This window comes from Herpailurus yagouaroundi, unplaced genomic scaffold, assembly GCF_014898765.1.
Source record: "Herpailurus yagouaroundi ecotype Mexico unplaced genomic scaffold, PumYag 28, whole genome shotgun sequence".
Taxonomy (NCBI): domain Eukaryota; kingdom Metazoa; phylum Chordata; class Mammalia; order Carnivora; family Felidae; genus Herpailurus; species Herpailurus yagouaroundi.
Genome location: NW_024412376.1, coordinates 85,027,437 through 85,048,161, shown reverse-complemented (window position 1 = coordinate 85,048,161; position 20,725 = coordinate 85,027,437). Strand labels below are relative to the sequence as shown.

At 38.7% G+C, this 20,725-nt stretch overlaps 1 protein-coding gene across 1 annotated transcript; it reads right to left on the bottom strand.

The window, feature by feature from the left end:
* Window positions 1-8,582: 8,582 nt before the first annotated feature.
* On the bottom strand, window positions 8,583-20,377 carry LOC121032082 (alcohol dehydrogenase 1-like). Its single transcript, XM_040477785.1, has 9 exons — window positions 20,256-20,377; window positions 17,086-17,187; window positions 14,576-14,714; window positions 13,048-13,135; window positions 12,686-12,905; window positions 12,246-12,506; window positions 11,007-11,142; window positions 10,069-10,207; window positions 8,583-8,797 (listed from the first exon to the last, which is right to left on the bottom strand). The coding sequence occupies exons 1-9, from the start codon at window positions 20,289-20,291 to the stop codon at window positions 8,773-8,775; spliced, it is 1,146 nt and encodes a 381-aa protein (XP_040333719.1). The 5' UTR covers window positions 20,292-20,377; the 3' UTR covers window positions 8,583-8,772.
* Between the last annotated feature and the right edge of the window lie 348 nt (window positions 20,378-20,725).

The window sequence follows — 20,725 nt, the reverse complement described above, 5'->3', positions numbered from 1 at the left end:
TTGGATAGTCCTTGGAGTGGTGCGGGACTGCGGGGCACTTCCCCTGTGCTGTCTTGAATAACTTTCGTTGGTGGGCGTGGCCTCAGTCAGACCTGATGTCTGCCCCCAGCCCACCGCTGGGGCCACAGTCAGACTGGTGTGTGCCTTCTCTTCCCCTCTCCTAGGGGCAGGATTCACTGTGGAGTGGCATGGCCCACCTGGGCTACTTGCACACTGCCAGGCTTGTGGTGCTGGGGATCTGGCATATTAGCTGGGGTGGATCGGCAAGGTGCACAGGGGCGTTGGGGGGGTGGGGCAGGCTCTGCTCCCTTTTCCTTTGGAGATCCGCTTTGGGAGGGGCCCTGTGGCACCAGGAGGGAGTCAGACCCGCCAGAGGGATGGATCCGCAGAAGCACAGCATTGGGTGTTTGCGTGGAGCAAGCAGTTTCCCTGGCAGGAAACAGTTCCCTTTGGGATTTTGGCTGGGGGATGGGTGAGGGAGATGGCGCTGGCTAGCGCCTTTGTTCCCTGCCAAGCTGAGCTCTGTCGTCTGGGGCTCAACAACTCTCCCTCCCGTTGTCCTCCAGGCCTCCCGTTCTCCGAGCAGAGGTGTTAGTTTATAACCTTCCAGATGTCAAGTCCCGCTTGCTGTCGGAACACACTCCGTCTGGCCCCTCTGCTTTTGCAAGCCAGACTCGGGGCTCTGCTTGGCCGGAGGGCTGCCCCTCTGCCCTGGCTCCCTCCTGCCAGTCCGTGGAGCGTACACCGCCTCTCCGCCCTTCCTACCCTCTTCCGTGGGCCTCTCATCTGCGCTTGGCTCTGGAGACTCCATTCTGCTAGTCTTCTGGCGGTTTTCTGGGTTATTTAGGCAGGTGTAGGTGGAATCTAAGTGATCAGCAGGACGCGTGGTGAGCCCAGCTTCCTCCTACGCCACCATCTTCCAGTGTAGCTTTCTTTGAATTAACCTTATTTGGAACTCTCTGGACTTCCTGGATTTGGATGTCTGTTTATTTCCTTATGTTAGAGAAATTTTCAACTATTACTTCTTCAAATAAATTTTCTGCCCCCTTTCTCTCCTTATTCTAGGGCCCTTGTATTGTGAATGTTGTTCCAGAGGTCCCTTAAGTTTTCTGTATTTTGAAAAATGTCCCTTTTCTTTTTGCTGCTCTGTCTGGATGAGTTTCATTGCTTTATCTTCTAGCTCACTGATCCATTTATCTACCTCATCCAGTCTGTTGTTGAACCCCTATAGTGTGTTTTTCAGTTTATTATTTATATTCTTCAGCTGTGTTTGGTGCTTATGTGACTTCTGTTTGGTACTTATGTTTCTTATCTCATTGTTGAAGTTCTTACTGTGTTTAGCCATTCTTTTGAGTTTGGTGAGCATCTTTTTGACCATTTCTTAGGTTCTTTATTAGGTAGATTACCTATCTTTATATAATTAAGGTCTTTTTCTGAGGTTTGGCCTTGCTCTTTTGTTTGGAAAATATTTCTGTTTTCTCATTTTTATTGACTCTCCATATTTCTGTATGAGGTGAAATGGCTACCTTCTCAATGTTGAAGGAGCGGCCTTGTTTTAGTGATGATCCTTCTTGTTCAACCTTGCCCTGGCCCTTTTTCATTTCTCAAACTTTTGTGATTGTCTGAATCACCTGATTTATTCTTGCTATGCCCCCATTGTTGAAGGTGTTCCAAGTGACCCTGTGTCAGTGTATCAGTGACCCAGGGGAGGAATTTCATTAGCACTAATTTCAGGCTGATTGGAAGCCAGACCCTCAGGCAACACCTTTTAAAGTATGCTAATAAATATAGATCAGTGGAGCTGGAATTTTAATCTCTGTTGGCCTCCAGACCAGAAGGTCCAGAGGTGTTCCCTAGGTGACAGTTGTAAGAATCAGTGTTTTAGATGAGTGTATAAGCTTTTTTCTGGGAAATCTTGTTTAGGTGTAGCAATGCCAAGGAGGTTCATCAGGATAATATTTTCCTGTTTATGTTCCCTGGAGGGCCTCCTTAGCCTTTACATGTATGAGAAACCTTAAGCCTTTCCCTTAAGCTAGAGTACCAGATGAAGTAAATAGGCCTTTCTCACAGGAGTATTGGGGTTGTGTTTCAGTCTGTTGTCTGTACAGTACCCTAGGGGTGGTAGTCTGCCAAAAACTGTATTTCTGACTGTTACATTTTTGTAGAGCTCTGGAGTGCCCTCCCTCTTGGCCACAAAGACCAGGTGATCAAGGAGCATCCCTTATTTTGATTGTATGTGCCTCTTGGTTTTAGCTAGGCAGGGTGTTGGGGGCAGGACATGCTCATGGGTTTCAGGAAGGCAGTGGAAAAATGTCTTGACTCCATGTATCTGTGGGCTTCAGCAGTGCAGCAAGAGCATGCCTCATCTATGTGTACACACGGGCTTTAGGCTGTTTAGAACAATGCTGGACTACTTGAGCTTGCCAGCTTTGGTCAGGGGCAGGGGAGTGTCAGAACTGTCCATGCTCAAAGACTTTAGCTAAGTACCAGGAGATTTCCTACTCCAGCTAGGGAACAGGGGAGCACTGTAACCACTTGTGCCCTCTGGCCTCAGTAAGTGCCATAACTACTCACCCCCTGTCCCAGCAAGGCCATGGAAGTGTGCTGTATCCAAGCTTGCTCAACTATGCTAGCAGGTTTTATGGAGAGTGCAACAATAGCATCTGCCAGTGTCTCCAGTTCTGATGAACAGCTCAACTGGCCCCTATTCCTCCAGCTGATAACCCTAGATTAGTAAATTAATCTCCCTCACATATTGTCTAGATATTTTCAATCTGCTGATTTTTTTCTGGATCTTAGGGTAAGCAAGACCATACATGAGCCTTCCAAGAAGGAAATGTCAGTTTCCTATAGCACTTAAGTAACTACTTTCAGCCCTGGTTGGTTTTCCAAGCTAGACGTTCTTGGGTCTCATCTCCCTGGGCTGGTACAAATCCCAGTGGCCAAGGTGCCTGATGTAGGGTACCAACCCTTTGCTTCTCTGGGACAAGTGCCTGTCTGGTGATATCCATCCTTATTGTATATCACTGCACCAGGGGTGAGGTTTTTGGAAGACTGTGTCTCTTTGCCTCTTCTCCCCATTGCAATAAGATCTTTTTATCCTCTGTCGTATAGAGCATTTCATCTAGTTTTCAGTTTTTACATCTTTTTTAGAGGGTAGTGATCCATTTGTGACTGTAGATTTGGTGTGTTTGTGGGAGGAGATGAGTTTAGGATATCCCTATCATCCTGTATCCTTCTCTTCTTAAATACTGCCATGTATCCTTCGCTTCTTTTTTTTTTAAATTATAATTTATTGTCAAGTTGGCTTACATGCGACATCCAGTGCTCATCCCAACAAGTGACCTCCTCAATGCCCATCACCCACTTTCTCCCCCTTCCCCACCCCCATCCACCCTCAGTTTGTTCTCTGTATTTAAGAGTCTCTTATGGTTTGCCCCCTCCCTCTGTTTGTAGCTATTTTTCCTCCGTTCTCTTCCCCCATAGTCTTCTGTTAAGTTTCTCATGATCCACATGAGTGAAAACATATGATATCTGTCTTTCTGTGACTGACTTATTTCACTTAGCATAATACCCTCCAGTTCCATGGAAATAGCATGATTTTATTCTTTCTCATTGCCAAGTAGTATTCCATTGTATATATAAACTACATCTTTATCCATTCATCAGTTGATGGACATTTAGGCTCTTTCCATAATTTGGCTATTGTTGATAGTGCTGTTGTAAACATTGGAGTACATGGGCCCCTATGCATCAGCACTCCTGTATCCCTTGAGCAAATTATTAGCAGTGCTATTGCTGGGTCATAGGGTAGTTCTATTTTTAATTTTTTGAGGAATATCCACGCTGTTTTCTAGAGTGGCTGTACCAGTTTGCATCTCCACCAATAGTGCAAGAGTGTTCCCATTTCTCCACATCCTCACCAGCATCTGTAGTTTCCTGATTTGTTCATTTTAGCCACTCTCACTGGTATGAGGTGGTATCTCAGTGTGGCTTTGATTTATGTTTCCCTGATGATGAATGACGTTGAACATTGTTTCATGTGTCTGTTGGCCATCTGGATGCCTTCTTTGGTAAAGTGCCTATTCATGTCTTCTGCCCATTCCTTCACTGGATTATTTGTTTTTTGGGTGTGGAGTTTGGTGAGTTCTTTATAGATTTTGGATACTAGCCCTCTATCTGATATGTCATTTGCAAATATCTTTTCCCATTCTGTTGGTTGCCTTTCAGTGTTGTTGATTGTTTCCTTTCCCACACAGAAGCTCTTTATCTTGATTCATTTTTTCTTTTATTTCCCTTGCCTTCAGAGACGTGTCAAGTAAGAAGTTGCTACAGCTGAGGTCAAAGAGGTGGCTGCCTGCTTTTTCCTCTTGGATTTTGATGGTTTCCTGTCTCACATTTAGGTCTTTCACCCGTTTTGAGTTTCTTCTGTGTAGGGTGTAAGAAAGTGGTCCAGTTTCATTCTTCAGCATGTTGCTGTCCAGTTCTCCCAGCACCATTTGTGAAAGAGACTGTCTTTTTTCCACTGGACATTTTTTCCTGCTTTGTCAAAGATTAGTTGGCCATATATTTGTGGGTCCATTTCTGGGTTCTTTATTCTATTTCTCTGATTTATGTGTCTGTTTTTGTGCCAATACCATACTGCTTGATGATTATAGCTTTGTATGACAGGTTAAAGTATGGGATTGTGATGCCTCCAGCTTTTTCTTTTTCATCTTTACTTTGGCTATTCAGGGCCTTTTGTGGTTCCATACAAATTTTAGGATTGTTTGTTCTAGCCTGTGAAGAATGTTGGTGCTGTTTTGATTAGGATTGCATTGAATATGTAGATTGCTTTGGGTAGTATTGACATTTTAACAATATTTGTTCTTCCAGTCCATGAACATGGAATATTTTTCCATTTCCTTGTGTCTTCTTCAATTTTTTTTACAAGCTTTCTATAGTTTTCAGCATATAGATCTTTTACCTCTTTGGCTAGGTTTATTCTTAGGTATTTTATGGTTTTTGGTGCAGTTATAAATGGGATCGATCAATTCCCTGATATCTCTTTCTGTAGCTTCTTATTGGTGTATATAAATGCAAACAATTTCTGTACATTGATTTTATAGCCTGCAAATTCACTGAATTCCTGTATCAGCTCTAGCAGTTTTTTGGTGGAGTTGTTCATGTTTTCCATGTAGAGTATCATGTCATCTGTGAAGAGTGGAAGTTTGACTTTTTCTTTGCCAATTTGGATGCCTTTTGTTTTGTTTTGTTGTCTGATTACTGAGGCTAGGACTTCCAACACTATGTTAAACAACAGTGGTGAGAGTAGATATCCCTGTCATTTTCCTGATCTTGGGGGAAAGTTCTCAGTTTTTCCCCCTTGAGGATAATATTAGCTGTGGGCCTTTCATATATGGCTCTTCTGATGTTAAGGTATATTCCTTCCATCCCGACTTTCCTGATGGTTTTAATTAAGAAAGGGTGCTGTATTTTGTCAAATGCTTTTTCTGCATCTATTGATAAGATCATATGATTCTTATCCTTTCTTCTACTATTGTGATATATCACGTTGATTGCTGTGTAAATATTGAACCTGCAGCCCAGGAATGAGTCCCAGTTGATCATGGCGAATAAGTATTTTAATATACTGTTGAATTCGATTTGCTAGTATCTTGTTGAGAATTTTTGCATCCATGTTCATCAGAGATATTGGTCTGTAATTCTCCTTTTTAGTGGGGTCTTTGTTTGGTTTGGGAATCAAGGTAATGCTTGCTTCACAGAATGAGTCTGGAAGCTTTCCTTCCATTTCTACTTTTTGGAATAGCTTGAGAAGAATAGGTATTAACTCTGCTTTAAATGTCTGGTAGAATTTCCCTGGAAAGCCATTGGACTCAGGACTCTTATTTGATAACTGATTCAATTTCTTCACCAGAAATGGGTCTGTTTGAGTTTTCTGTTTCTTCCCATTTGAGTTTTGGTAGTGTGTGAGTTTCTAGGAATTTGTCCATTTCTTCCAGATTGTCCAGTTTGTTGGCATGTATTTTTTCATAGTGTTCTAGTAATTGTATTTTTGTGTTGTTGGTTGTGATCTCTCCTCTTTCATTCGTGATTTTTTTTTTTTTTTATTTAGGTCCTGAGAAGTCTGGGTAGGGGTTTATCAATTTTGTTTATTCTTTCAAAAAACCAGCTCTTAGATTCATTTATCTGTTCTACCAGATTTTTTGTTTGTTTTGTTTTGTTCTTGTTTTCATTTTTTTTATTCTATATTCTTTATTTCTATTCTAATTTTTATTATTTTTCTTCTGATTTGGGCTTTCTTTGGTGCTGCCTTTCTAGCTCCTTTAGGTGTAATGTTAGGTTGTATATTTGGGACCTTTCTTGCATCTTGGGATAGGACTGAATTGCAGTGTATTTTCCTCTTAGGACTACCTTTGCTGCATCCCAAAGAGTTTAGACTGTCGTATTTTCATTTTCATTTACTTCCATATATTTTTAAAGTTCTTCTTTAATTTCCTGGTTGAGCCAATCGTTCTTTAGTACGATGTTCTTTATCCTCCATGTATTTGTGGGCTTTCTAAATTTTTTTTTTTTTGTGGTTGATTTCATGTTTTATAGCATTGTGATCTGAAAATATGCATGGTATGATCTCAATCTTGTTGAGGGCTGTTTTGTGACACAGTATGTGTTCTATTTTGAGAGTGTTCCATATGTGCTTGAGAAGAATGTGTTCTTCTGCTTGAGGATGAAATGTTCTGGATATATCTGTTAGTCCATCTGGTCCAGTGTGTCATCTGAGCCATTGTTCCTTATTGATTTTCTGCCTAGATGACCTGTCCATTTCTGTAAGTGGAGTATTAAAGTCCCTATAATTAATATTATTATCTATATATTTGTTTATGTGTGTGATTAATTGATTTATATATTTGGGTTCTCTCATGTTGGGAGCATTAACATTTACAATTGTTAGCTCTTCTTGATGGATAGACCCCTCAATTATGATATAATGCCCTTCTTCATCTCTTGTTGCAGTCTGTGTTTTGAAATCTAGTTTACCTGACATAAGTATGACTACTCCAGTTTTCTTTTGATGTCCATTAGCATGATAGATGATTCTCCATCCCCTCACTTTCAATCAGGTGTCCTCGGGTCTAAAAATGAGTCTCTTATAGGCAGCATACAGATGGATCTTGTTTTTTGTTATTCATTCTGATACCCTATGTCTTTTGATTGGGGCATTTAGTCCATTTACATTCAGAGTGATTATTTAAAGATATAGATTTAGTGCCATTGTGTTATATGTAGGTTTTGTGTTTATGGTGATATCTCTACCCAGGACACTTTAATGATAGTTATTTTTAGGGATTAAATTTGCTTAGATAATTTTAGTCTTGAACTTCAGTGTTGAGTTAAATTTATATTCAATCATATCAATCTCTATGTTAAACACATGATCTCCAGTCTTAAAAATCATCCAACAACGTTGTTCTTATTTTCCCTGTTTTACAGTGTGGCAGTGGATACTCAGAGAGAGAAGAGCTTATTGAGAAGGTGACAGAACTAGACTTTCAGGATCATGTTTAACATAATCACCTTTAAAAAATATTTTTCTTTCTTTTCTTTTCTTTCCTTTTTTTTTTTTTTTTTTTAATTCTTGGACCTTTCCCCATTATGTCAACTGGATATTCTGGACTCAGATATCAGGAAGGGATATTGAATTAAAGCAATTCTAAGAGGAATTTTCCTGTCAGCTTTTGTGTTTCAAAAGCTGAAGGATTAAGGAGAATAGAAATGACTCATGGACAGATGAAAAATATAAGAAAAAAAGCAGGATAAGAGGAGCTTGAGTTTTTCTTTCTGCTCCTAATCTCTCAACCTCAATGAAGAAATGATTATACTGGCTCAAAGACTTGAAGAGGGAGTTTGGAGCTTGTAGATATGGAAGAATTCTTCTGAGAGGGTCCTATACCTACTACCTAGGGGTGGAATTGGCAAGATTTCCCAAATGCATTTTTGTGTTTGAAAGCAGTGAACCGTGGCTCAACATTTCATAGGTAGAGGGATAGAATGGTCTAAAGACCTTAGCATAGAAAATGGCTTACTGTGTCCTGAGATAGCCTTCCAAAGATTTATGATACCCCAGCATGTTGAGGAAGAAGCAAAATCATGCAAACCCTGGTGTGGCATGAAAGATACAGAGAAATCTGTGTATTATGGAGGTACTCTGAGAATGGCAACAAGGGATAAGTCAGTGACACCTTTCATGGACTGGTGACAGAGATCAATTGGGTTGATGGACATATCAACAATGTCATCACTAAATCCCATCATTTCTCTTTTTTTTTTTTTAATTTTTTTTTCAACCTTTATTTATTTTTGGGACAGAGAGAGACAGAGCATGAACGGGGGAGGGTCAGAGAGAGAGGGAGACACAGAATCGGAAACAGGCTCCAGGCTCTGAGCCATCAGCCCAGAGCCCAACGCGGGGCTCGAACTCACAGACTGCGAGATCGTGACCTGGCTGAAGTCGGACGCTTAACCGACTGCGTCACCCAGGCGCCCCCATCATTTCTCTTTTTAAAGTCACAGAACGAATTATGTAATATCTGTTCTCTGAGCAGTTATTTTATTACAGCTACGTTCAAGATGCACATATTTCATTTTTCACAATTACACTGCATTTCCATCTCTGGTATGCCTCTTTCCACTGTACTGGAATGATCAGAGAGGTGATACAGGAAAGGAATGATATCCCCAAGGATGCCCTTTCACCTTTTATCATCTGGGATCTCAGAACAGCAGAATACAGCGGATGCTGAAACATAAAAGTGTAATAGTAAAGTGATTGAATTGCTTAAGAAACAGTGATTTCAGCAAAGCAATTATGCACTGTATTATGTGACGTTGCATTGCCTACATTTTGCTTCGTACCCCCTCCCAATTCCACCTTCATCCTAGTTCACCTATATGAAATATCACTTGATCCTCTGATTGGGATCATTGTTAATATCACCACTTGGATATGGTGAAAGCAGGATCAACATCAGTATCCAACATCAGAAAGGAAGGCCTCAGCTTTGAGGACTGTTTCTCAGGCTGTGTGATCACAAAGACATCCAAACCCTCTGCTATGGCTTCTGATCAGCTTTTGTCAGCCCCAGAATCTAGCACTGTGTCTTCTTAGGAAAAAATAATAATTTTTTTGGGGGGGGGTGTTCCTTTTACAGCATGTATACTGTCTGCTAGATCCCCTGTCTGCATTCTCCATAATCTGTGCATAAAATTTCAGATGAGGTTTCTTGATTCTTTATTTCTGATTCAGATTGGCTGACATGCTAGGTCAAAACCAAGAAGGTGGTATAGCAGGGTGAAACTTAAAGACCTAGATTAAAAAAATTTTTTTTAAATCACTTACCAATCAGAGAATGTAGGTAGAATTGGGGGAGAGAATTTGAAAGGGAGATGTGCTTAGAATCAGAATGAGAAAATCAAAGCATTCATCACAGGAGTAATTCCTCATTTACTTATTGTTGCTTATTCTCTACTGGTGTCTCTAGCACTTAGGACAGTCCTGGCAAACACTGCACCATCACAAAATAAACATTGAATGAATAAATGAACACACTGAGTGAACACTCCATCCCCGAAGGTTTGCTAGCTGAAACAGAGTAACCATTTGTCAGAAATGATGCAGAAGGATTTGTGCCCTAGGTGGAATCTAAACCTCTGCCTCTAAGATTCCTTGCAAAATTGTATGACTTCAGTAATGTCAACTCATTCATTCTAGATCATTTCTGTAACCAGAAAAGTAATACATAATTGGCCAATGTAGTGTCAAGTGCTTCTTAGTATTATATGGAATCCTTGAACATTTTTAAAAAATAGGCTGATGTGGAAATTTCCCAAAGAGGGGCTTATAGGTAAAACTTTTTCTAATCCTGGTAATAGTAGGAAATAAGGTAGAGAGTACGAAAAATATTGAAGATCCAAGTGGCCATCTCTTTCTCACAAAACCATTTGGAAATGTTTGAAGAGTCATTTCTCTGTGAATTCAGGGTAGTGGAGATCATCAAATAAAGCACTCACGTTTTTCCAGCATGGTACAACTCGAAAGCTTTGTGGAGTTGGTCAAAAGGCAACTGATGGGTTATTAAGGGATCTATATTAATTTTATTTTGCAGGTAATCAGTCACTAGTTGGGGAATACAGTCTCTGGTTTTATAATCTGCAAAACAAAAAAAAAGGCTATTGTGATAAGATTTGAGAAATGCCAAACCAACCAAAAGGAAACAAGTGTAAACTTGTGATGGAGAGTTTCTTCTGAAAATCTGACATTGAACATGAAAGATAAATCATTTATACATCAGAAGCTATTGACTGCTGTTACTAAGTGTGGCTGCTACAGACAGTTCTGTTACCTAGAATTCCTTTAGAGAAAAATTGGGTCAGTATTCACGTGTTACTGGGTTGAAAAATGGTCTTTTTAAACTATCAGTTTATAGCCACCTCCTGGGCTTACCTTTACCCAAAATTTCCTCTTCTGTGTATTCATACACACGTAGAGATGGCATTGGGAACTACGTGCAGATGGGAATGTTAATTGACTGAAGCTGTTGGTCAATAATGCTCAGAAATAAGGGCTCCTCTGGGAGGATAAAAGCTGGTACCAAAACTCCAGGTTGGTGCATATAATTATCCAAAAGATTTGCAGCTAAAGTAGCAGAATAAACTTTGAACTCACCAGCATTTGGAACTGAAGTTGACTGAATTGTTTGAAACACTGGCAAAACCCAAAAACTATTTTGTAGGAGATAAAATTTGTATTTGAACTTAAAAAAACCTATTTAATTAAATTAACTGAAGTTGATTTGCAAAGCTCTCCGACTTATTGGAGAAGTCTTTGAAGACCTCTACCATTATAGCTCTGTTTCCCCAAGAGGAGGAATTTTGAATTGTATGTTTCTACAAAGTCAAAAGGGATTTCATGAGAGCAACCAACTAGTCCCTTCTGTTTCTTGACCTACCTCCTAAACACACACCCTTCAGTGTCCGTCCAGAGATAATATCTGGTGCGTTCAGGGAAAGCTGTGAATTTGATGAAGCCACCCCAACCATCAGACAGACACCATAGCTCCGGTGGCAGGAATCCCAAGCAGCAATCTGATAACAACAATAATGACCATAAGTGCCTTCCCACACAAGTAACAACTACCACCAGAGGTCGAGGGATTGTGTTCCTAGATCTCGAACCTCTTCCTGGCCAGATGCTATCTCAACCTCACCTTCAACACTGCTAGTGATGGGATTTCATTACAGAACCAGTAGAGTTTAGTGGGAAAGACTGTGCTAGCTGTGTGACCTTAGGTAAGTTACTTAACCTCCATATGCCTCAGTTTCTTCATTTGTAAAAGGAAGACTAATACTGCCTACTTCATAGAATTGTTATGAAGATTAAATAATTTATCATTCTTAAGACATTTAGAACACTATCTGATATATAGTGAGGACCATATATTTATTAAATAAAATTACTCACTGCCTTTGCCAGACCTTCTCACTTGCCATGGTTCTCTAACTCATTTCTATTAAAATAAAACATATACATACATGGGTGTGTGAAGCTTTATTTATTTATTTTTAATTCAGTTTTGCAGGGATGTACAGTGTACTTTTTCATATCTTATATATTTGTTTTACTTCCTTTTCTGGCTCATTGTCCTGTTGTCTTCCTCCTTTTCTCCATTTTGCTTTATTTTCTCTTTTACCTATGTTACTACCTTTACTTCCTTTATTTGTCTATCAAGTATGTTAGGTACACAATAAAACATATTAAATGTCTATATATTCTCTCCTCTGAACTGTAAGATCCAAGAGTGTAGTGCCTATTTTGTCCACCCGTATATCCCTAGGACTTCTGATACAGGACCCATAATTATCTTGTGAGTTAAATAATGTTTATACTTAAATATAAGAGTATATCTGAAGACCTAGGAATAAGGAAAAGGGAATACTGGTATTATGGCCTTTCGAATGTTTAAATTTTGTGTATTATAATGACATATCTTTAAGTATATGTTGCTTTTATTTTTAAAATAGATATTTTAGAGTGAATTTATATTCCATTTTTACATTTGGGGTCCACAGGTCCAAAATGTATGTTCGGGAGAGTTTATACCCATCTATGTGAGGATATTTAGCATGTATTTCTCACTCCCGCCCCAGCCTCTTTAAGCATCTATGCACTGTGCCCTAAGCCCACCTACCATCGTATCACTGAGTCCAATGGCTTCAAAGGCAAAGTCAACACCAACTCTTGTCATTTCCATGACCACCTGCTGGACAGGTTTCTTGAGGTTACGAGGGTTGAGACAATCAGTGACCCCTAATGCTCTTGCCCGGGGAAACTTCTCCTCATTGATGTCAACCCCAATGATCCTAGAAGCACCAGATGCTTTACAGCCCATGACAATGGCTGAACCAACTCCACCAAGTCCAAAGACCACGCACGTGGAACCGCGAGTGACCTACAAATTCACAAGGCATGTTTGTATTAGAAATCAACCCTGGACACATAGGTAATTAGGAAAGCAAACAAACAAAAACAACCGTTGAAACCTTTGGAACTGTATACAACTATTGAACATTTTGATGTTTTCCAGGCAAATCACTATGACACTCATTAACACATGGGTAACTTCCTCACCTTGGCCGAATTTACAGCAGCCCCATAACCTGTAGGCACCTCGCAGCTTATGATACTAACTTTATCCATAGGAGCAGCAGCATCAATTTTTGCCACTGCAATCTCAGGTACAACCGTATATTCAGTGAATGTGCTTGCACGGAAAGAGTGATAAATCTTTTTTCCTTTGCAGGTAAATCTGCTGGTCTTGTCCAGCATTAATCCAGAAGAAGGTAGAACACTGTTCCGCGGTGACAGACACAGTTACAGGTGGCGGCACCGACACGTGGAATTATAAAGACAGAAGAGAGCACGTTTAGTTACAGGTCAGTGCTTATACAATATCAGCAATTTAATAATAGAGTAAGGGGTAAATTACTAACTCTTGCTTCTCACAGAAGTTTCCCTTGGGATGCAAACAGGAACTGCATTCTCTACACTGTGGTATAGCGAGTGTGAGGACTTTATCTCCTATATATAGAGAAATAATAATATGAGTATTAGTTTAAAATATTACTGGATCAAAAATACAATAGTATGTTTATAAAAATTTCATTGGATGGCTTGAAAACTTGCTGTGGGCAGATTATGGTAGCCAGCATAACATTGCCCATTGCTGTTTTCTTTTTAAGTTTTCATTTAAATTCCAGTTAGTTAACATATGGTGTAACATTAGTTTCTCTTGTAAGTTTAGATAAGGCACATCTTAACTTCACTGGCCCTTAAAAATTCCAAAGGTAGTGGATCTCAAATTCAGGAGAACTTTTGCTCTCTTGTCCTTTCTCCTCCAACCCCTCATTGTTTTACACAAAACTTTCACTGGAATTTTTTTTTTTTTTTTTAAGCTAAAGAGGAGTTAGAGCATATATCTCTTCTGTTTGCATTATGTTCTTGGAGATAGACCGTGCCTTTTTACTTTTGTCGCCTTTCTGTGCCTAGTGTCAGATTCAATGTAGGTATCTCATAATTGTTTGCCAAATGAATTCCCTGGTAAGAGTTTCACAAATATCCTGACCATGCCCTTTATTAAGTCTCTTTGTGTGCCTGGTTCCAAGTTGTGAGGTTCTATAGTATCTTAATCTGTGTGATTGCTCTTCTTCACTCTAATCATTTCAGACAGGCTAAGAATAGCTATGTCCAGATCTTTTTTGGTAGTCTGGGGAAGAACATATACTTGCTTTCTTTGATTCTTTGAAATATCATCATCATCCTGTCAATGAAAATTCAAGTTTGATATTCCAGTTGATTAGAACATTCATCTGTCAAACATTCTAATGCATTCTAACCATGGGACAGGCACTGTGGTAAACATGTGGGGGATACAGTATGTAAGGAGCAGTCTCAATAGTTTTCAGTCTATTTAGAAGTACATTGGTCCTATCTCAGCTCTCATTTAGTTATGGATATATTCTTGGCTCAGCTACTGCCCCTCTGAATTGCTAGAGAAAACAGCAGAGAAACCATGTGACTCTTGGAATGACTGAATACATTTAATATAATGATATGTGATTAGTTAGAAGAGTCTAGAGGTAAACCAGTTTTTTTTTCTCCTGTAAGTATGTGAATGCATTTTATTTGTTTATTTATTTATTTATTAAAAAAATTTCTTTTAATGTTTTTTATTTATTTTTGAAGGAGAGACAGACAGAGCATGAGCGGGGGAGGAACAGAGAGAGAGGGAGACATAGAATTTGAGACAATCAGTGCCCCCTAACGCTCTGAGCTGTCAGCACAGAGCCGGATGCGGGGCTCGAACTCACGAACTGTGAAATCATGATCTGAGCTGAAGTCGGATGTTTAACCGACTGAGCCACCCAGGCACCCCAGTGAATGCATTTTAAGTTCCTTCTCTGTGCAGGGGAGCTCTTTGGGAGGCTGTTTGTGGGAAGGTTTCATTACCCCACTTCCTACCTGGTTTCACTGAGCTCACTCCTTCGCCAATACTCTCTACAATCCCAGCTCCTTCATGGCCTGGGATGAAAGGAAAGTTTATGGAGAGTAATCCTTTTACTGCATGATCATCAGTACCACAGATCCCTGTAGATATCATCTGCATAAGAATTAAATAGCCAAGAATCAGTTGGTTTGGAATTTTCCTTTATCTTTTTCTTTTAATCTGAGACTGATTATTAAAAAAATTTCTTTACTTGAACTGTGTCATTTGATCCCTATTACAATGCTCAGCAGAATACAGGGCGGATTGTATCATTCCCAATTTAGAGGTGAGGAAAGGGAGATTCAGAGACTTAGAATGACTTGTCCAAAGTTACATGGCACATGTTAAGACCTGGAAATAAACTTAGATTTTTTCGAAATCTACTTTGTACATTGATGTCATCAAATAGTTTTGAAATATGATGGACAATCACATACAATGAAGGACTTTTTGCCACATTATCAATAACACCATGATTGAGAAACAAAGAATTTTAGGCCCATACTGTTGAATGTTTTTCCAATGCTCTGGGAAAATCTGTTTTTAACATTTCAAATTTATACATTGAGAACATTCTTTAAATTAAGAACGTAACAATGAATTTAAGTTAAAATTAACCATTGCAAAATTTAGTTGACGTTGTGAAGTTTTAAAACTTTCTTAGTTAATGGCCTGAGTTTTCTTATCTGTCAATAGACCTGACCCAATGACATTGGTCATAAAAATGAAACATTTCATGTACCGTAGCCCCTAAGTTACTGCTGTGCCTGGGTTGCAGCCAGAAAAGCCTATGCCTGAGCATATTGACTAGTTCTCCAGTGTGTGTAGTGAGAGTGGCAGCATTTATAGCTGAACACTGGGAACAACTGTGGTATATGATCCTGGCAAATGAAGGATCCTGGTGAAGAGAAAGTGCTCATGAGAAATATGCTGTGGTTTTGGTTCCCACAGTGCTAAAATGGCTTCAAGATGCTGTCAAAGGCTAGAAGTGTTGTTTTAGGTATGCAGCAGCCTGGATCTCCTTATTACTTTGGTTCTACATATCAAATAAGAGTATGCAGTTATTTTGGGGAAGTTTCCCATGGCATAAGCTGGAGGTGGAATTGACTGTTCTTATGAACAGACCCAGTCCTTAACCTTGATTTGTTCACGGTTCAGTGTGATGTTGCTGAGTTTCTTGCTATGCAGCTTCTACCTTGGTAGCCTATTGTGGATTTATTATTTAGGAGGTAGCCTTTGTAGTTAAGGAGCCTATCAATGTAAGAACAGAGAATATTGACTAATTAACTAGTAAACATTTCAGCAGATGGTGACCCAGTACACAATAAGGACTAATTAAATGCTGTTTGGATGGATGATAAATAGAAAAATACAGCTTCTGAACAGCAGTCAGTTACCAAACTTCTTTCTTTGTGTACATTCTTATCAATTATCATTTTGTTCTTTACCATGTCTCATTGGTGAAATAAAATCTTGAGTGTAACACTAGACATGGACTTGATAATTTATTCAGTGTTCCCAAATTCTCCTGTTTTTCTTTCACTGCCTGTCTGTCTTTTTATACTTCCCTCCATCACCTTTTCCTTTTGGCATCTTTCCAATTCCCTTCATTCCTTGTCTCTGTTACTCCTGTAGCCATCCTCCTGCACCTTCGACTTTGATTAGATATAGTATGACTAGATGCATATGGCATCCAGTATTTGTCTTATTTATTAAGTCAAGTGTTCAATTTCCTGATCTCAAATTAGAAGATAGGTGGATATTAATGTTTAATTAGGAGTAATAATACTCCTAATCTTGGGTATTTAATGGTTTTATAAAATTTGGGATGTATTAATTGAAAGTTTGATTTGAGAGTGGCAAGAAGCTGTTGACAGGTCATTGTTTTCCCATCCCTGGTCCAAGCTCTGTTCAATAATTGTTAACTCTTCCAAGTCACTTTGAAGACTATCATGGAGTCCTAGCTGCTCATTCCTAGAAATTGAAATTTACCACACAGTGAACTTTTTCAGACATTTTCTGAGGTTATCATGTGTGAGCTCCAAACAATAGAGATGGAACATTAGTCTGTTAGTCATTGCATATTCATTTGTTGATATCAATTTTGTATCATTGAAGTAGGGGGAAATGCAGTTCTTGTCGCCTTTCCCTCAATGAAAGGAAGTTAGTACTTAAAACACCTTCTAGGTCACATTGTGAAGTATATAGACCTATGATGTTATATAATTTAAGCAAAAATTTCAATACTTAAAAAGTAATTATGGTAGATGAGTAAATTACCAATATTTTACAAATATTAAGAATATATTAAACATTCATTACCTCTATTCATTTATCTTAGTTTAAAAAATTCATTTTACTAACAGAAGTGGACAGACCCCAATGCAAATGTTATATGTATTACATATAAAATATGTTTCATTTCATGAAACAGGATTTCCTTACATTTACCTACAAAGGTAAAAGTTAAAAGACTTAAATTTACCTTAATACGAACTTCCCGAGCCTTTGGTGGATCGACTTGTACTTCCTCAATTGCAAGAGTAGAACCTGTTTTCCATGCAATGGCTGCCCGGCATGTGATTGTCTGTTGACACCAGGACAACAAAATTTTTGTGAAAAAAATTAATTTTTATTCTGATCATACAAACGACACTTATTTGTTATAATTAGTAAAGTACAAAAATCATAAATAAAAGATCACTGCAATTTTATTTTTAAAAAAAAATTTTTTTTTCAATGTTTATTTATTTTTGGGACAGAGAGAGACAGAGCATGAACGGGGGAGGGGCAGAGAGAGAGGGAGACACAGAATCGGAAACAGGCTCCAGGCTCTGAGCCATCAGCCCAGACTCTGACGCGGGGCTCGAACTCACGGACCGCGAGATCGTGACCTGGCTGAAGTCGGACACTTAACCGACTGCGCCACCCAGGCGCCCCAGATCACTGCAATTTTAGATGCAACCTACTGAAATGTTAGCATATTTCCTTCTAGTCTGTTAAAACAATTTTGATACAATAGAGATCATGTCTACAGTTTTGTATTCTGCTTTTTTGCTAGTGACAGCCACCATGTAATGACCATTTGTCATTTACTTGTAAGTAGGCATTTTCTCATCACTTCAAATGCTTTGTAATCAGAATTTTAACTATTTTTTTTAGTAATCACTACACCCAACGTGAGACTGAAACCCATGACCCCAATGTAACAAAAGTCATGTGCTTTTCTGACTGAGCCACCCAGGCACCCCTGTAATCAGAATTTTAAATGGCTACTTTTGGGGCACCCGGGTGGCTCAGTTGGTTAAGTGTCTGACTCTTGATTTCAGGTCAGGTCTTGATCTCACAGTTCATGGGTTTGAGCCCCACGTGGGGCTCTGGGCTGACAGGGCAGAGCCTGCTTGGGATTCTCTCTCTCTCCCTCTCTCTACACCTCCCCTGCTCGTTTGTTCTCTCTCTCAAAATAAAGAAATAAACATTAAAAATAAATAAATAAATGGCTACTTTGTATTTCATCATTTGAATGTTCCAGTTTGCTTAGTAACCACTTACAAATGTAATCATTTCCATTGTTTTGACTGTTCCAAAGTCTAATGTGATAAACAGCTTTGTTCATAATTTTGACTTGCCTGGTTTCCTTAAGTAACCATTATTTTGGAAAAGATAGAGACATTACTAAGGCTGAATTGATTTCCAAATCTCTTAGTAGAAATGTTTAATAATTTGGCACAATTCCTAGAAGTAAAAGAATATCTATATCATCATTTGTCCCACCCTCATTAGCACTGACCATAGTCATTGAAACCAAAATATCTAATAGACACAAAAAATCAATCTCTTTTACTAGTATTTTTTGAATGCTAATAATATTGAATATTTTCCATGTTTATATTAGTCATATATACTTTCCTGTTTCGTGGAGTATTTGGTCATAGAGTTAATGTATGTATCTACTCACATCTTGGTGTTTTTCTCATTAATCATTTGACCTCTTTACACATTAAAGGAATAAGTTATTGTCTGTCAGCTTGCTGTACATGATTTTCCCTGATTGATATTTGAACCTTAATTTTTGTGCATTTACGTGCGTGTGTGCGCACATACACACATTTAAACATTTTGGTTAGAGGGGCGCCTGGGTGGCTCAGTCGGTTAAGCGTCCGACTTCAGCTCAGGTCACGATCTCGCGGTCTGCGGGTTCGAGCCCTGCGTCGGGCTCTGGGCTGATGGCTCAGAGCCTGGAGCCTGCTTCCGATTCTGTGTTTCCCTCTCTCTGCCCCTCCCCCGTTCATGCTGTGTCTCTCTCTGTCTGAAAAATAAATAAACGTTAAAAAAAAATTTAAAAACTTTGGTTAGAAGCTTCTTTTCCTTTGTTATTTATCCCATTTTTATGCTTTGGAAATTCTCTTTGCATAGAGACCAAATAAATATTTCTTCTTCTCATTCTAGATTTTTATAGTTTGACTTCTAAGTGTTTAATTCTTAAATCCAACTTAAAATCATTTTTTTTGTGCGATGTGCAGTTACAGAATCTAAATGAATTGTCCTAGCATGAACTCTTGATTATTTCTTTCATTTATGCTTAATTAGCATAGAACACGTAGCATAGAACACGTAGAAGTTCTCACATTTACAGGTTTCTCTTTGGAAGCCGTTTCTCTTGTTCCATATATCATCCTGACAGTTCTTGTAGCAGTACCGCAATGATCAAATACTTTACTTTTGATAGAGCTTAATATCTGGTGGCCCTAGTATGCTTTATGATTTTATGTATGTTCCATTTGCAATTTTTCTGCACTCGTAATTGTAAGATATACTGAACTGACTGACTCTGTTATGTCTCCAAGAAATTTAGATAGAGGAGTTAATATATGTATTATATTACAAAGAAAAGGGACAAATGCCACAAGAGAAGTTCAAATAAAATTATATAGAAAAACACTACTTCTTTCTCAAGATGAAATAATTCTGCTTTCACCTACCAAACTCCAGTAAAAGTGTATACTTTATGAAAAACGCTTTCATAATTTCAAAATGGTACACACTCAAGGCAAAAAACTTGGAAAGCTCAGACACGTAAAGGGGGGCGGAAAATGGCAAATCTGGCACTCAGCTATTACTGTTTGTAACATTTTATGTTAAGTCTTTCCAATTGATATGCTATGTGTGTTTGTGTAATCATACTAAGAAAACTATTTTACAGTCTGTTCTTGCACTTTGCTTTACAAATATTTTCCAGGTAATTTAACATAATCACTTAGGACTTTATTGACTAATATATCAGAATTTATTTAATCAGTTTCCTACTATTTGACATATCTTGTTTCCAGTGTTGTCCTCTTAAAAACAATGCCATGATTAACCTCTTTATAAAAACAACATAATTATTTCCTTGGAATAAATTTCCGGGTCAAATGATAGACACATTTTTAAGCATTTGATACAATATTGTCAAACTATCACCCAGGAGGTTCCTAAAAAGTTATTCTCCCATCAGTGATGCTTGAGTTTCCACAAGTGGGAAAACATTAGGTATTGTCGTTAAAAATCCTTGCTAATCTGATTGGAGAAAATGGTTTCTTAACTTGGTTTCAGTGTATACTTTTTAGATAACTAATGGAAATGATATAAATGTATTTTAAAGGTAGCACTTACTTTGCCCGAAGTGTCCATGATGAATTTTCTTTCCATGGCACCCTACAGGTCTACCCAAGAGGACTGCACTTCTTCGACTCTGCTCCTGGGCAAACTAGACAGAGTAGTTATAGTGTTTGCACATCGGAAGTTATTAAACATAATTACATAATCACACATCAGCGAAGGGAAAACCAGACAAGCAAAGTGGTTGGCAAATATGGGAAGGTGAAAGACAGAAAGGAGTGTGGGAGAATAATTAGGGAGGAAGGAGGTCGAAAACAAGAATGCTGAATGAGGAGAGCTTGAAGGGTAGGGATGCATCTGAAGACAGTGTAGGGATTATTTAAAAAAGTGAATCAAGTGAAAGAAACTAAGTGAAAGATCAACTACTAATTAGTTAACAATAAGAATTTCTGGAGTTTCAGTTACATGAAAGGTACTGCCAGATCCAGACAATGAGAGTATAACACGGGTCTCAGGGAGTCAAA

What these genes read in the sequence shown, in the direction of transcription:
- LOC121032082 (XM_040477785.1), bottom strand. Translation starts at nt 20,291, where the DNA reads ATGGAAAGAAAATTCATCATGGACACTTCGGGCAAA. An exon ending in CTCGGGAAGTTCGTATTAAG is followed by an intron (nt 14,715 to 17,085) that starts GTAAATTTAAGT and finishes ATTCTTATGCAG; the next exon opens with ATGATATCTACAGGGATCTG. An exon ending in AGTGAGCTCAGTGAAACCAG is followed by an intron (nt 13,136 to 14,575) that starts GTAGGAAGTGGG and finishes CTCTATATATAG; the next exon opens with GAGATAAAGTCCTCACACTC.